The sequence below is a fragment of the Penicillium hispanicum genome (assembly GCF_028827665.1).
Source record: "Penicillium hispanicum strain IBT 35686 chromosome Unknown utg000006l_segment0_segment0, whole genome shotgun sequence".
NCBI lineage: Eukaryota > Fungi > Ascomycota > Eurotiomycetes > Eurotiales > Aspergillaceae > Penicillium > Penicillium hispanicum.
This window is the reverse complement of record NW_026623198.1, coordinates 2,584,386-2,598,275: the sequence shown is the minus strand read 5'-3', so window position 1 is coordinate 2,598,275 and position 13,890 is coordinate 2,584,386. Positions and strand designations below refer to the sequence as shown.

The 13,890-nt window shown below is 53.1% G+C and overlaps 5 protein-coding genes across 5 annotated transcripts; 2 read left to right on the top strand and 3 right to left on the bottom strand.

Moving 5' to 3' along the window:
- Positions 1 to 519: 519 nt before the first annotated feature.
- On the bottom strand, positions 520 to 2,548 carry N7459_007311 (SH3 domain protein; the record flags this gene model as incomplete). Its single annotated transcript, XM_056946479.1, has 2 exons — positions 520 to 1,173; positions 1,226 to 2,548. 2 exons carry the CDS (start codon positions 2,546 to 2,548, stop codon positions 520 to 522), a joined length of 1,977 nt encoding a protein of 658 aa, XP_056798478.1.
- A 1,346-nt stretch (positions 2,549 to 3,894) lies between these two features.
- Positions 3,895 to 5,310, bottom strand: N7459_007310 (putative cell division protein kinase (Ctk1); the record flags this gene model as incomplete). Its single annotated transcript, XM_056946478.1, has 5 exons — positions 3,895 to 3,927; positions 3,988 to 4,143; positions 4,197 to 5,039; positions 5,101 to 5,203; positions 5,255 to 5,310. The coding sequence occupies 5 exons, from the start codon at positions 5,308 to 5,310 to the stop codon at positions 3,895 to 3,897; spliced, it is 1,191 nt and encodes a 396-aa protein (XP_056798477.1).
- A 352-nt stretch (positions 5,311 to 5,662) lies between these two features.
- N7459_007309 (uncharacterized protein) lies at positions 5,663 to 8,775 on the top strand (the record flags this gene model as incomplete). Its single annotated transcript, XM_056946477.1, has 8 exons — positions 5,663 to 5,698; positions 5,782 to 5,874; positions 5,965 to 6,050; positions 6,122 to 6,819; positions 6,885 to 7,264; positions 7,330 to 7,403; positions 7,460 to 7,565; positions 7,627 to 8,775. 8 exons carry the CDS (start codon positions 5,663 to 5,665, stop codon positions 8,773 to 8,775), a joined length of 2,622 nt encoding a protein of 873 aa, XP_056798476.1.
- A 722-nt stretch (positions 8,776 to 9,497) lies between these two features.
- Positions 9,498 to 11,828, bottom strand: N7459_007308 (coiled-coil domain-containing protein MAD1; the record flags this gene model as incomplete). Its single annotated transcript, XM_056946476.1, has 3 exons — positions 9,498 to 11,420; positions 11,479 to 11,630; positions 11,687 to 11,828. The coding sequence occupies 3 exons, from the start codon at positions 11,826 to 11,828 to the stop codon at positions 9,498 to 9,500; spliced, it is 2,217 nt and encodes a 738-aa protein (XP_056798475.1).
- A 344-nt stretch (positions 11,829 to 12,172) lies between these two features.
- N7459_007307 (40S ribosomal eS12 domain-containing protein) lies at positions 12,173 to 13,059 on the top strand (the record flags this gene model as incomplete). Its single annotated transcript, XM_056946475.1, has 2 exons — positions 12,173 to 12,488; positions 12,677 to 13,059. The coding sequence occupies 2 exons, from the start codon at positions 12,173 to 12,175 to the stop codon at positions 13,057 to 13,059; spliced, it is 699 nt and encodes a 232-aa protein (XP_056798474.1).
- Positions 13,060 to 13,890: the final 831 nt, after the last annotated feature.

Genomic DNA, 13,890 nt, shown 5'->3' with positions numbered 1-13,890 from the left:
AAGACCTCGATACCCCGAGACCATGGGCAAAGTGAGACTTTGTGAACTAGTCGCTATGTTGCAAGAAATGGTACATGTTCCGGGTATCCCAACTCATCTACCGATTGCATATTTTCCGTCAGAATACACCCGTCCATAAAAAGTTAGGTTCGACGTTTGCAACATCGCATCCAGCGAGAAGAATTGAAAACCGGTGAATGTCAAAAAGACGCAGAGTAAAGATAGGGGCTGATGTCAGCTTCTAAAAAAGATTAGGCCGAGCGTGAGAAGCAAAAATCCGCCAGGTGAGAAGAAGAAAGTAGGAATGAGTTAAGGTACATTCAATAAGAAGCACGTATACATGGTATGTAAAAGACTGGAAGTTCGTTCATCACAGACGTAGATGGTGAGATTGAGGTCGAGTCGTAGAAGGCAAGCTCATTTCCGTCCAGCGGGACATTGACGAGACGCAGTATGTTACTCAGATCTGTAGGCACCGGGGATAAGGCCGAGAGACATGGCCATTAGCGATTAGCTAGCTTAGCTGTCTGGAGTGGGAACAGGCTTTCTGCTAATCTGAGATCCCGGAGGCGAGCTCGGTGTCGAAGATGGAATTGGGGGCAGCTTGCCTGTTGGAGCAGGAGCAGGAGGACCTGCAGCCAAAGGACTAGGTTTTGATGGAGCGGTTGCGCCTACACTCGGCGGAGAGATGTTGCCGGCGCTGTTACTCCGCTGTCGCTGGGCAGCAGGAATGGAGGGCCGCTGCATACTCGGAGGTCCATAGGGACCGGGGCTCATAGATCGGGGGGTTGGTCGAGCACCTGGTCCGGGGGACATGGAACGCGGGCCGGCTCGTCCACCAGGTCCCGGAGACATAGACCGAGGGTAAGGTGAAAACTGGACAGGAGACATGGAACGGCCAGGGTAAGGGCGAGCAGGTGGCGGACCGGCATATCCAGGACCACCAGGGGATCTAGGGCGGGCATCCTGGGGATAGAACCGGCCTGATAGGGGTGGACCTGGAGGCATGCGACCCGCAGGTGAAATTGAACGACCGTTGGGACCCATCATCGGTGGGCCTCGAGGACCAGGGCCACCGGGCGGTGGACGCGTGCGTGGCTTCACAGGACGAGCAGAGAGGCATGACCGTGGAGCTACCCCTTGCTGGGACCGATCGAGACGCACGCAGAGTGCCTGGAAACATGTTAGCCCTTCTCTCCTAACACTTAAATGTAAGTAAGCTTACCCATCCATCATCATACTCATGGAGCATTCGGACAAGCGTTCCAGTACGAAGTTCCAATTCGTCTTCCATAGACGGGTTGAAATCCATTTGCACTCGATGAACATTGTTCGCACCTGGACCAGCGATGCTAGCAACAGCTGCTGTGCCGGCAACTGCGTCCATTGCACCCACTCCACTGGCAGCCATTGTTGTAGATGAAACTGAATCGCCATCGGCACTGACGGGGCTTGGTGAAGATTTGGGAGGCGGCTGTGAATCTGGTTCGACCGTAGCAGGTTGACTGGATTGTTCTTTGTTGGGTTCTTGCGATGCCGCAGCCGCTACTCCGCCCGCTCCCAAGGCAGCTGCCCCTGCTGCGGTGGCTGCGGCGGTCGATATAGAAGTTTGTGGTTGGTCTACAGTCGGAGAGGCCGTAGCACTGAAGGGGTTCACAGGGTCACTAAATGGGTTCGGGCTGTTGGCACTTGACTTGGGAGTAGGTGACGAGTCACCGGTGAGATTGCGGGAAGTCATGACTGCTGCACCTGCCGCGGCTCCGGTTGTCTGGTCCAGGGAAGCGCTGTTGCTCAGATCAGGCGCAAATTGAGTGACTGGGCGCACGTTGAGCTGCGGAGGCATTGAGAGCGTCTTTGGCTGCGAGACAGGAGCAGGAGGAGGCGACAGATTTTGCCCGCCCATCGTCTTCTCGTTCTCTGGCTGATCTACTTCCTGGTCCCGCTTCTTCTTGCGGATAAAGAAAAAGATGAGTGCAGCAATCACGCCAACACCCAGAATGACACCAATGGCGATTCCTGCTTTAGCACCAGATGAAATGCCTTGAGACTGAGTAGCGAGAGCCGTGGACGACGCCGAAGCAGCGGAATCTGAGGTTGAACTCGAGGTCGCGGCAACAAGATTGGTATCCTGACTCGAATCAGTGGCAGTGGGTGTCGCCGAGGTTACAAAGGAGCTTGGCGATGGACTGCTCTGCGAGTCGGTGCTTGTAGTATCGGCAGTCGTGGTCGCATCAGCCTTGGACTTCTCAGTTTCAGCGGCTTGCTTGTCTGTGGTATGGGCCTCGCTGTTGTCGGAGGTGGCCGCCTCATCCGTCGCCTTTGATCCCTCCGAAGTCTGGGTGGCAGCCACGGCACCGCCAACGCCGACGTTGTCGTCCGTCTTTGTTGCAGTGTCGGCCTCGGACTGGCTGGTACTGTCCTGACCCCCAGTTACATAGCCACCGACGGGGCCTTCGAAGTCGGGATCCAAGGTCTTGTAGACGACCACAACATTGCCCCTCGCCTCCAGAGGGCGGTGTTCATCATGATGTGCATGCCCGTGCACCATGATGGTCGTCCGTGATGAATCAGTGTCGGAACAAGGCGAGACAGTCGAGGGGCGAGATAAGATGAAGCGTCAATCGCTCGTAAAGAGAGGAATCTTCCGTGGCCCAGGCCAGGATTCCAGCGCGAGTCGGGTGATTCCGAGCACCGCGTCGGTGAACAATCCACACTCGCGTTGTGGAATGTGGATGGAAAGAATGGACGACTGGAGCTCGAGCACTGCCCGATACCAGCCTCAGAACTTAAAAGAGGGGACAACGACTTCCAGGCCGTACACGATTAGAAGAGAGGGACGAAGGGCAGGGAAGAAAAAGACGAGAACGAGAATGGCCAAGTCCCTCAGAGCCTTGGGCTTTCTCCGAAGTACAAAGTTAAAGCACAACCACGAGGAAGCGAGATGAGCAACGGGATTGGAGACCCTGGACGCCGTATTGGTCCCATTTGCAGAGATGGCACTAGCCATATATGGTAATGATCGAAGTGTTCTGGGTGACGTGATTGGCTGAAGTCCATACGGTACCTGGTTCCGGGTGAAACGGGAGATGAAAGATTCAATACGAGTCGAGACCCTTTTGTGCCCCAATCCACAATGTACTTCTTGACCATTGGATGATATACAGAGTTCCAGATCATCTAGTTTGGGAGTGCGAACCCTTTCTCCATAGACCGTGGCTGGGGGCGATTCCGATCGCAAATTTCAGATGAGATCGGACCTGACAACTCATTGCTCTCGACCCAACTCCGTACTCGCAGTACACACAGGATGACTCGGATCCCAGAATGTACCTCTTCACTAGCGTTGCCCAAATGGCCCCCAACCGAGGCCAGAAAGCCTCTCGGGAACGCCGCAAGAACCCAACGAGGGGCACAGACTCCATCGCTCAGGACTGGGTGTTTCATCGGCCGCCCACCCGCGATGCTCATTGCTCGACAGCGCCAGGCCTAATTTCCGGTGCACCCGGGGATCACTCGGCCTGCCCTCGTCGCTGGCCAACCATAAAACGCTGGTCTTGAATCCTGCATTAGATCCATGCAGGGCTGTGATTGTATAGCCCCCTCCCAAGTGCGCGAGTGACTTTGTTTTTGTTTATAGGTTCGAGTTAGCTGTGATAATTGACTTAGTCGGGATATGTATAGGGTCCTCGATTATTGTTCCTGTATGATGATTTCATATGATAAAATTAGTTCAGCCGACCGAGGATATCATCTCTCCCCTATCGCAACATGCTTGGCGGAGGCGATGCCCGGAGCATCCTCCTACGCTGATGTGGGAGGCGCAGCAGCAGATGATGTGGCTGGCATGCCTGCAACATTACCCGTATAGCAACGGTCTCGGATCTGGACGTTATATCAAGGCGTGGAGAAATATGGGTGATGGAGAGCCTGAGATGACAGCAATTATTAGTCCTCGTTGGAAGAGCACGCGATCTCGCTTTCACTTACCTCTGCCGCAGCAGTCCGTTGGCTGCTCTCGTAGCATAACAGACGACGGGCTAGATCTCGGCCATTTGACGACGCACCGGGCAGAATGGTATCCCAGGATTGCGCTGGGAAGGGGTGGAATTCCACCTTACCCCAGTCCGGCAGCACATGGATTTCCTGCACTTTGGTTATCCCCAGCCTCTGGGCTCCCACGCGGGGTCGAGACTTACGGGCCAAATATGTTCGTCCGGGGTTCCGAGCTTCATAAATATGGAATGAATAAGCGATAAGTCGCTTCCAACCGGCCCAGAATCAAAGAGCGGCGGGTGCCCCACGGCAATGGCTTCCGCCACAACACACCCAGCTGCCCACAGATCGAGAGTCGCTCCGTATCCTCTGGCCCCGAAGAGAATTTCGGGAGGTCGGTAGCAAGTGGTGCCGATGTCCGTGATTTTTTGGTCTGGTGGCTCGGATCCTGCATCTCCTTCTTTCCAGGAGATCCCGAAATCTGCAAGGTATGCCGGTCCATCAGGCGAGTCCATTAAGATATTAGAAGGCTTGATATCACGATGAATAATGCCCAGCTCATGGATGTGCGCAAGCGCATGGAACATATCTCGCAAGATGGAGCGTGTCTGCGTTGCAGTAACCATATCTCGTCGGAGCAAGTGCTCGAAGTCATAGCGCAGGAACGGAAAGACCAACACCAGTCTACCGCCGTCTAAATTGAACGATTCGACCAGGGGAATGACATGAGGGCCGTGTGCTTCGCGAAGCAGCCGAGCCTCTCGATGAGCATCGTGCGGGGCCATCATGAGGTGCGGAATAGTTATCTTCACGGCACGAACCGTGCCGTCATCCGTCTTGGACTTATAGATCGTGGAATGAAGTCCATCAAAATGATGGAAACACGATGCATATTGACCAAAATCCTCACCCACTGGCTGATCTGACGACAGCTCTGGTTCTTGCACGACCTTCTGCACTTGGTAGCAGCAGTTAGTAGTCGGCGCTACTGATCTGGTCGTCTCGGCTGCGTCAATTGCTTGCTGGCATATCCGGTCATATTCCGCCTAATGTGGGAATGGAATGAATGCAACTTCCAGTTAACTAGGATAGAGGCGAGATACCCACCTTGGAGGTGGCTTGATCATAGGCCTCATTTTCGTGCCGTCGCGCTTGACCCTGGGCTTCTGCGAAAGCGGCTGATGAAGACGTCAGCTGGTAGGCAGTAGTGCTAGAAAAGTATTAGTGCCAATTGGTACTCAGTAAATGCCAGAAGACTAACAGAGACTGGATAGCCCTCAATCGGTCCGTAAATCCCAGGTCTTTCTTCCAATCCATGATGCCACACGCGCCGTTCCAGTGTGGAGTTGCGGCTGCCAGTTAATAGCGATGATGTCATGTGACCGCTTTAGTTACGGTGTGGTGAACGGGGAAAACCGATTCCGTCTTTAAATCCCAACGGTGATTGGTTGAGTCTCGCCAAGAATCGTCACACTGCGTTCCCGGCCATCGTCATTCCATCCCCATGGCCGTCCTCGGCGATCGACTAACAACCACCGGCATTCCGACCCCAACCCGCATTCATTGATCCTCCCTGATCGGGCAGCGGATCGAAGTCACCTCCTGGGCACTGTCTCTGCTCTGATTATGCGCTTGGTGCGCGCCTCGGAGCATCGTCGACACTGAAATCATGGAGCTCGCACGGCAGGAATACCCAGCGCTGCTGGTAAGAATGGGCTCCTTGGAGCTTCGAGTCCCTGTTGCTGGAGCCGCGTGAAACTGATCTCGAATGATTTTTCCATCTTCTAGGCCACTCTGTATCCCGGTCAGGCTACGACCGTTCTCAACGATCGCATTCGACTCATTAACAAGGTTCATGCGGATATCGCGGACTATCTCCAGGTACGATGACCTGTGCTTCGCTACACACCTCATTCCCCGGATCACATTCCCAGGAGATGCGGGGCAAGACTTTTGACTTGCTGGTGATAGGAACGTCGTCGCGTGGAGGAAACTTATGCCCAGAGCTTGCGAAAGCTGGCGCATCGCCCACAACTGGACAATGGCGCTGCGCTTGGGTAAGTGATGTCATGTTGAAGAAATTCTTGTTATTTCATTGTCAAGAATCGCTAGTCTGACCCGGTATCAGTATCTTCCAAATTCCCTGGCAGCGTATCATCAATGCCACCGAAGCCCTAGCCGTATCGCACGAGACCCTTGCGACCAAGATCGAGGAAGATGTGGAACGTCCCCTGAGGGAATACAGCAGCAAAAATCGCGAAATGCAATCAATGCCCGGGATCCAGAGTAATTTGGCGGGTCTAGCTAAGAATGTGGAAGCGGCACAGAAGAAGGTTGACAAAGCAAGAGAAAAGGGAGCCAAAAACGCTGATAAACTGTCCGCTGCGATCGCTGCGGCGGAGGAAATTAGCCAGCAGTGGGACTCACGCGCCCCTTTTGTCTTTGAGCAGCTCCAGGCTGCAGATGAGGGCCGACTTAATCATCTTCGGGACGTTCTCACTCAGCTGGAGACGCATGAGGTGGACCAGGTCGAGCGTGGTCGGCAAGCCGCAGAGAGCTGTCTGAACATCCTTCTCAACGTCGAGATGGCAGATGAAATTAAGACCTTTGCTGCTAAAATGACTGGCAATCGAAGGCACGTGTCACCGGTGACGCCGCGAAGACAGCCGTCTCAGGCGGAAACACCCCCTCCAGCAGCCTTTGCGGTCGAGACTCCACCGGCGGCAGCAGCAGAGCCACTTGCACCTCCTCCGCGCATTCAGGACGATGCGGCCAGCCAGCGGTCTGAACGGTCGGAGAGGTTGGCTACAGTTCATACACCACCGGGTGAGTTTGAAAGGCTACGAATTTGCTCAACAAGCTCTAACACATATTATTCTCTCCATTTACAGCTCCCGAGCCACAGCCACGGAACACCCCTCTGGGGGGTCTACGACGACTTGGTACGGTTATGAACCGGCGGAAAAGTGTGATTGGACCACCGACTGGAAGCTTCGAAAAGAAAGCAGAGAAGAAACGCAGTCCGTTCGCTCCTTTCAAGAGAAGCGACTCGTCGAGAGAAATGCAAATCCCTGAATCACCCACGGCATCCACCTTCGACCGCCCGGGGACTTCCCTGACTGAAGAGGAGTCTACGCGTAATCCAAGCGTCTCGCAAGATCGCAACGTTCCAGAGACTATTGCCCCTACTCCAATCGCTCACCCGGCACCAACCGCCACAAATGGTGCTCAAACAGAGGAGCAGACTGGATTCGCCAGCAATGGCACAAATGTATGTGACATAACACAATTGACATATAAATCTCGGAAGACTGCTAATCAGTTTTCTTGCTCCAGATTGATTCAGAGGGCTTCAGCGAGCGCCCTTCGACGGTCGATGAGATCACACGTGCGCAAAGAGAAGCAGCAGGGTATGCATCATTCCATAATGAATGAGAGGATTCTCTCTAACAAAGTCATCATCTAGTTTGGACGATTCTGGTATGAATTTAACCATTCGTGACCAGCCAATCTTCGAAGATGAGAGCCAGGCTAAACAAGCTATGGATGATATGGCGAATACTCTTCGACTGGTCAGTGCTACCAAACTTCCCCGACGACGAAAACTATACTGACGGGCTGCTCTTCACACAGCGGGCGCAACACTCAGGAATGAGACGCAATGCGGGCACTATTCGTGGACGACGTGACGTTCGAAACACAGTGTTCGTCCCAAACCCTGGGCCTGATATGGCTACTCAGGTTGCACCCGATGTATACGCTCCGTCCTCGCCAATCAAACACGCTCCAACCCCCAGTACGGCGACTGAGGACCATGCCATGTCTGACACAACGTCTGTGCGTTCAGGACACACTATGCACGGTCCTGTGGCTAGCATTCATCCTGAGCTCTATGAGCCGGGTCTGAACGCCTCGATTGTCGAAACAGTAAATGCATGGTTCTCTGAGGGCAACGTGACCAAGTCTTTTGTGCTAGGAGAGCTTGCTCTGGCCAACAACGCCACACCCGGTGTTCCTGCAGACAGTATGCGGATCCGTCTCGACAATTTCCCAGTTTTGGAAAAGGTTGCCGCCAACCCACACTTTGTCCAGGAGGCCAGCAAAGACGCGACAGACGAGAAGAGAGGCGAGTACGATATCCAACTTAGCAGTATCTCCCGGTCCATGCCGACAGTTGCATTCAAGTACCAACTGCATGTGGACCCTGCCAATCCTTCCACTTATTGTCCGGTCATCTTTAAACCAGCTTGGAATCTGCAAGAGTTCCAAGCTAGCACAATCATTTTCTACTCCCTCAATCCAGCCTTTGTCTCTCACCCCGTCGAATCCATCATCCTCAAGAATCTGGTTCTGACGGTCGGTCTGGACATTGCTGCCGAGGACGAGACGACCAAGCAGCCTCGCGACTCAGTTGCCCACGCGACTAGTGCTGTCATGCATCCGAACTCTGGAGCCATTTTCCGCCGCAAAAACTCTACCGTCACCTGGAAGATTCCGGAGCTGGAAGTCAAGGCCCCCGGCGCCGGTGAAGATGGCAAGTTCCTTGTGCGGTTCTCTACATCTACAAGTGGACCACGCAGGGGCAATGTCGAGGCGAAATTCGAGGTCCACACCACTCAAACCGGTTCGCGGCTAGGCGTCAGCCGTGTGACTTCCGGGTCTGCCGCTAAGGAAATCGACCCGTTCGCAGATGATGGATCTCAGAAATCTCCAGCTCCAGCTGGGTGGCAGGAAGTCCCCACGGCGCGCAAGTTGGTTGGCGGGAAGTATGTTTCCTCTTGAACGAACTTGGATGATGCACACTCTTATTCGTATATACCTTCACTTGAGTTATTTTTGTCTTTGCGGCATTGTCTGTCCTTTGCCTGTCGGTCGGAATCTGAGTAGGCGGGGGCAGACACTGAAGATGATGATACTCCTTTCGTTTCTTATCCCCCTCCAGTTCTCGTGCAAATAGCGAATTTTCTCATCGTGGCTTTTGTTATGTAGCTAGGCATTTCGACTTGCGTGTGTGATCTGGGCATGCGTGTTCTATCTTTATCTCATCCTCTCCCAATGATGTTTGGTTCCCTTCTCAATCCAGGCATTATCTGTCAACCACCGTCGACCATCGAGCTTATCTTTGATGCTTGGACATGGATTATGTACTGCCCAAGCACACTTATCAGGTAGATATACCTGCCTCACCGGCCCCATGTTTTGTCTTTAATTTAACACTGGGAAAATTATGACGATTGAATATCATGTTAGAGAACGTGTTCAAGGATCTTGACGTAGACTACTTGTCCTAGTCTAGAGACCAGGAGATTTCTTTTGGAATTGAAGGCGTCAATATTGGTACAGAACCACGATACCAGGTAATAGAAGAACATAGCACAGAGATCTGATGTGCCGGGGAATCGTACAGGAAAAGATGCCAAGAAAAATTGAGAGGAAGAAAAACAAATCAGAGGGCGGCGTGGAATAAAAGGGGCAGTTTGAGGACGGAGCAACAGACTGTCAAATCACACCCTACCAGCTCTGGTAGTTTTATCGTAGAAATCAAGGGTCATAGCCGCCAAGAAGCAAGGAATATCTTTCCTTTCCTGTACCCAGAACTTGAGGAGAGGTTTAATCTCCAAAGCAAACAGGCTGTTGTTTCCGCCCGAAAGCTTCATCGAGCCGTTCTGTCCATCAAAAAGAATTGAGTTTTCTTCACCATTGCCCATACTTCCTGGGCCGCGGGAGTCGGAGGAAGCGTTAGGATCGCCATGCCGGTAGGCGGCTGATAGATGGAACATGGAGGTGACTCGAACGCGACCGTTCGGGAGAATGTCGAGCTTGTAACCTAGAAGAGAAGCAACGGCTTCCCGAAACTCGATAGCCTTGGCGGAGTAAATCTCCCTCAGCCGTCGGTTGTGTTTCTCCTTGTCGGCGATGACCTTTTCCAATTCCCTCATTTTATCCTCAAGGCTCTCAAGCGCAGTGACAGGAACTTCCTTGACTCCAGCATCGCCGCGCACCTTAGCAAGGAGATCCTTGTTTTCAGCGCGGAGGGTCCGCAGTGTTGACATTTTAGTCTTTTCCGCCTCCGCCGTAGGGTTGTCTCGAAGCTCAAGAACGCGTGTCCGTGATTTGGATTGAAGGGACTTCAACTGAGACTTTGCAGCGTGTAGCTCTTTCCGTGCCAGAGTAGTGGCTTGCTCTGATTTCGAAAGCGCCTCTTGCAGCTTGCGGTTCTTGCGAGTAAGAACCGCGAGGCGTTCATTTTCAGCATCACTCTCAGCCGGAGACAGAGGACGCTTAGTTCCCCGATTCTGCGGCTCTTCTGTGGGTGGGACTTCTCGCTTTGAAAGTTCTTCATGTGTACTTTGAAGTTCACTGCGATACTCGTCGACGAGCTTTTGGAGCTGTGAAATTTGCTCTGATTTCTGCTCATCGAATTGGCTCTGATCCCCGTTCATGGTCGCTTCTTCCTCATCGAAAGTCTTGAGCTGTGCACGTAAATATTCGACTTCCTTGACTGCAAGAGCGCGTTGTCGCTCCAACCGGGACCGAGTTCGAGCGTCTGCCCCTGCCCCTGCCCCTCCAGGAGCGCCTCCAGCGGCTCGGAGAGTCTCCAGCTCTCGGCGAAGCTCTGTCTTTTCTTTTTCAAGCCCGTTAACTACTTCATCTCTCTCCAGAATTTGCGCATTGACTGTTCCAAGCTTGTCAAAAAGGGTTGCCTTCTCAATTCGCTCCTGGACCAATGCCTTCACCACTGCCTCGGGAGAATCGTTTTCGGCAGGCTGGTCATTGTTCTCGAGAAGACTGGCCCATGACCGTCTTTCATCCTCAAGAACCTGTTTCTGAATTTGCAGTGTGGTGATTTCCGCCTCCAGCCCTTTCATCAGCTGCAGTTGAGTCTCCAATGATCTCTTCTGCTCCTCAACAACCTCGACATTCTTCTGAACCTTTCGGAGATGTCGCAGTTCCGCGGTCTGGTCTCGATTCTTCCCTTCCAAGTCACGAATATGGTTGACCTGGTCTGAAAGCTCCCGCTTGAGAACCGCTAATACTTCAGCGTCGTTTCCTTCAGCCTTCAGACGGATGTTCGCCGCCTCAAGACCAGCGACTTCAGCTTCTCGCTGGGAAAGCTTCTCTTGAGTGGACTGTTGGACGGTGCGAGCTGACTGGAGGTCATCTTGAAACTCCTCGATTGTCTTTTGAAGCGATGCCCGAACGGTTTCCAGTTCATTGAGTTGATGCTTGAACTGACGCTCCTGGTCCGAAAGCTGCGCTTGAGTATCATCCAACTCCTCCTGAAGATTTTGCTTTTCGTCTTGCAGACTCCGGATCTTGCGTTCCAGGCTCACTTTCTCATTGAGAGCTTGATCTTGTGTTTCCTTCAATTCCTTGGTCAATGCCTCGCTCTTGTGGTTCGCGCGGTTGCATGTAGTTTCGGCGGCCTAAATTGCAAGATGATCAGCCAATATGCATCTCAGTATCCTCCCAGTAATAGCTCACTTGTGCCTTCCTGAAATCCGCATCCGCTTTGAGCTGTAGATCTCGAGCCTCCTTCTCGAACCGTAGGGTCTGCAGGTCCCGCTCCTGCTTGATGTTTTCGAGCTCGTATCTAAGCGTGCTCACTTGAATCCGTAATTCATCCTTCTCCGCATCTGAACACTTCCGTCAGTTTTCGTGCGCCCTTACCGTCACGTGGGAGGTTCCGAACCGTGCAAAGATTGAGGTAAAGGCTGAGGTTGAACGGATCGAACAGACTGCCGTAATGTACTCTGTGCGCCCGTAGGAGTAGAAGGCGAGGCAAACCCTGCGATCAGCTGAGAAGCTTGTCGCGTCGTTTGGCTGGAGTCCATGCCGGCTGGAAGGGCCTAGTTAACTTGGTGCCCCACCAGAGGAATTGAGAGCAAATCTCAATGGATCGGATCTCACCTCAGTGTGCTCGAGAGGCTCAAGCCGCTCGATGGAGTTCCGGCTAATCTAGACAGCACACGGCGCGACTCTAGTCAAGTCAGCGATTAACGTTGGCGGGTTCGCGGCGCCAATGTTTGGGTCTTAGTCAGCCACGCAGAGCTACTGCATTGGGACTAGCGCCAAAATTTTAAGAAATTATTTCGAAGCCGATTTCTCTCTAGACACACACCTCCAATCCAACCTCACTTTCCCACTCTCGCCCCCCGTTTCTCTCACATCCGACACCATGGGCAAGGACAAGGTCGAGAAGGACAAGAAGCGCGCTGAGAAGAAGGAGAAGCGTGCCGAGAAGGATGGTGTGCACAAGGCCAAGAAGGAAAAGAAAGACAAAAAGGACAAGACCGCTCTCGCCGATGCGGTAGAGAAGGAGATCACCACCCAGGTTCTGGACGGCTTGGACCAGGCCGCCAATACCGGCGCTGCCGTTGAAGTTGAGGTTGACGAGATGGCCGTGGACCGCCCCGTTGGCGCCGTTGTGCCGTTCGCCAACCCATTGGTTGAGGACAAGCAGGCCAAGAAGGTGCTCAAGAGCGTTAAGAAAGGTAGGTCAAGCCATATTCATACTTCCTAACCCTCGCTTCTTATCCTTTGCGCATTTCGCACGGGGCTCTTTTTGTCCGACATACTGGTCTCGTGGATCTTGACTGTTTTGTGGCCATTGCAACTCAATCATTCGCGATCCCGACTCTTAATTCAATTGACTTGTCGCTGACATTTGTGTTCTATTTAGCTGCGGTCAACAAGTCCCTCAAGCGGGGTGTCAAGGAGGTCGTCAAGGCTCTCCGAAAATCGCCCATCCCGGCCGCCAATGCTGCTATCGAGGTGCCCAATGGCGTTGTCATTCTCGCTGCCGACATCTCCCCCATGGACGTTATTTCGCACATCCCCGTTCTGTGCGAGGACCACGGCATTCCCTACGTCTTCGTCACCTCGCGCGCCGAGCTCGGTGCCTCGGCCGCCACCAAGCGCCCGACCAGTGTGGTCATGGTGACCCCCAAGTCATCGGGCAAGAAGAAGGGTGGTGAGTCGGATGCGGATGGCGAGGACTTCGGCAAGGCCTTCGAGGAGCTGGCCAAGCTGGCGGAGAAGGAGAGCAAGAAGGTGACTGCCTAAAAAGTTGCTTGACTCGTCCTTTTGCGCTTCTTTCCACTTTCCTGGTTGCTAGTGGGTTCTCTTTTGTACAGGTTTATGTTCTTGTCTGATAGGACCGTGCATGTCTTTGGGGGTCCGGCCTTTGGGTATTTTATTTTCCATCTTTGCTCTACTGCAGCTTGGCGTTCTATCTATGGTGTATGAAAAAGGCAGGAAGAATTCCAATGAGAAATCACCCACGCATACTGTAATCCTTTTCTTTCCATTGGATTGATTATATTGCAGGCAGCTGCTCCATGTGCCATTGAATCCTGGTGTGTCTAGTGCAGCCTCGAGTGGCCTGGCAAATTCGCAGCGTCATGCATTACTTGCGACAACAATATAAGAAATTGGTCACACAGCTTGACATGTGTAGGAGCTCAACAACAAACCGAAGGTTAGCACCAATTGGTTACACGGCGAAACGGCGAAACAGAGTCAAAATCAACTTTACCTATCATCCACCAGGGATTCGGAGGGAGCATGCAGCAGTAGCATTGATGAAGCGAGACCCCGCTGGGCGGGAGAAACCAGAATCCAACGCTGCAAGATTTACTTTTCGCGACCCGGAGAGCGCAGAGTCTAGACGATCGGCCTTGCATCGGTGTCGAACTATCAGACAAGTGGCGTGGTCATTCCAGGGCGATCAATCTGATCAATCCCCTTTAAATCGACGAACAAGGGGTGCGCACCACATACCGCTGTGCCGCCCAACTCAACTGTGACCAACCAGCAGGCCATCTGGGTTCGTACTTTGCTTCTCCGGTCCCTCGGATCGACTGACTTCCTCCCCTGGTTCGAGGAACCCCCCAT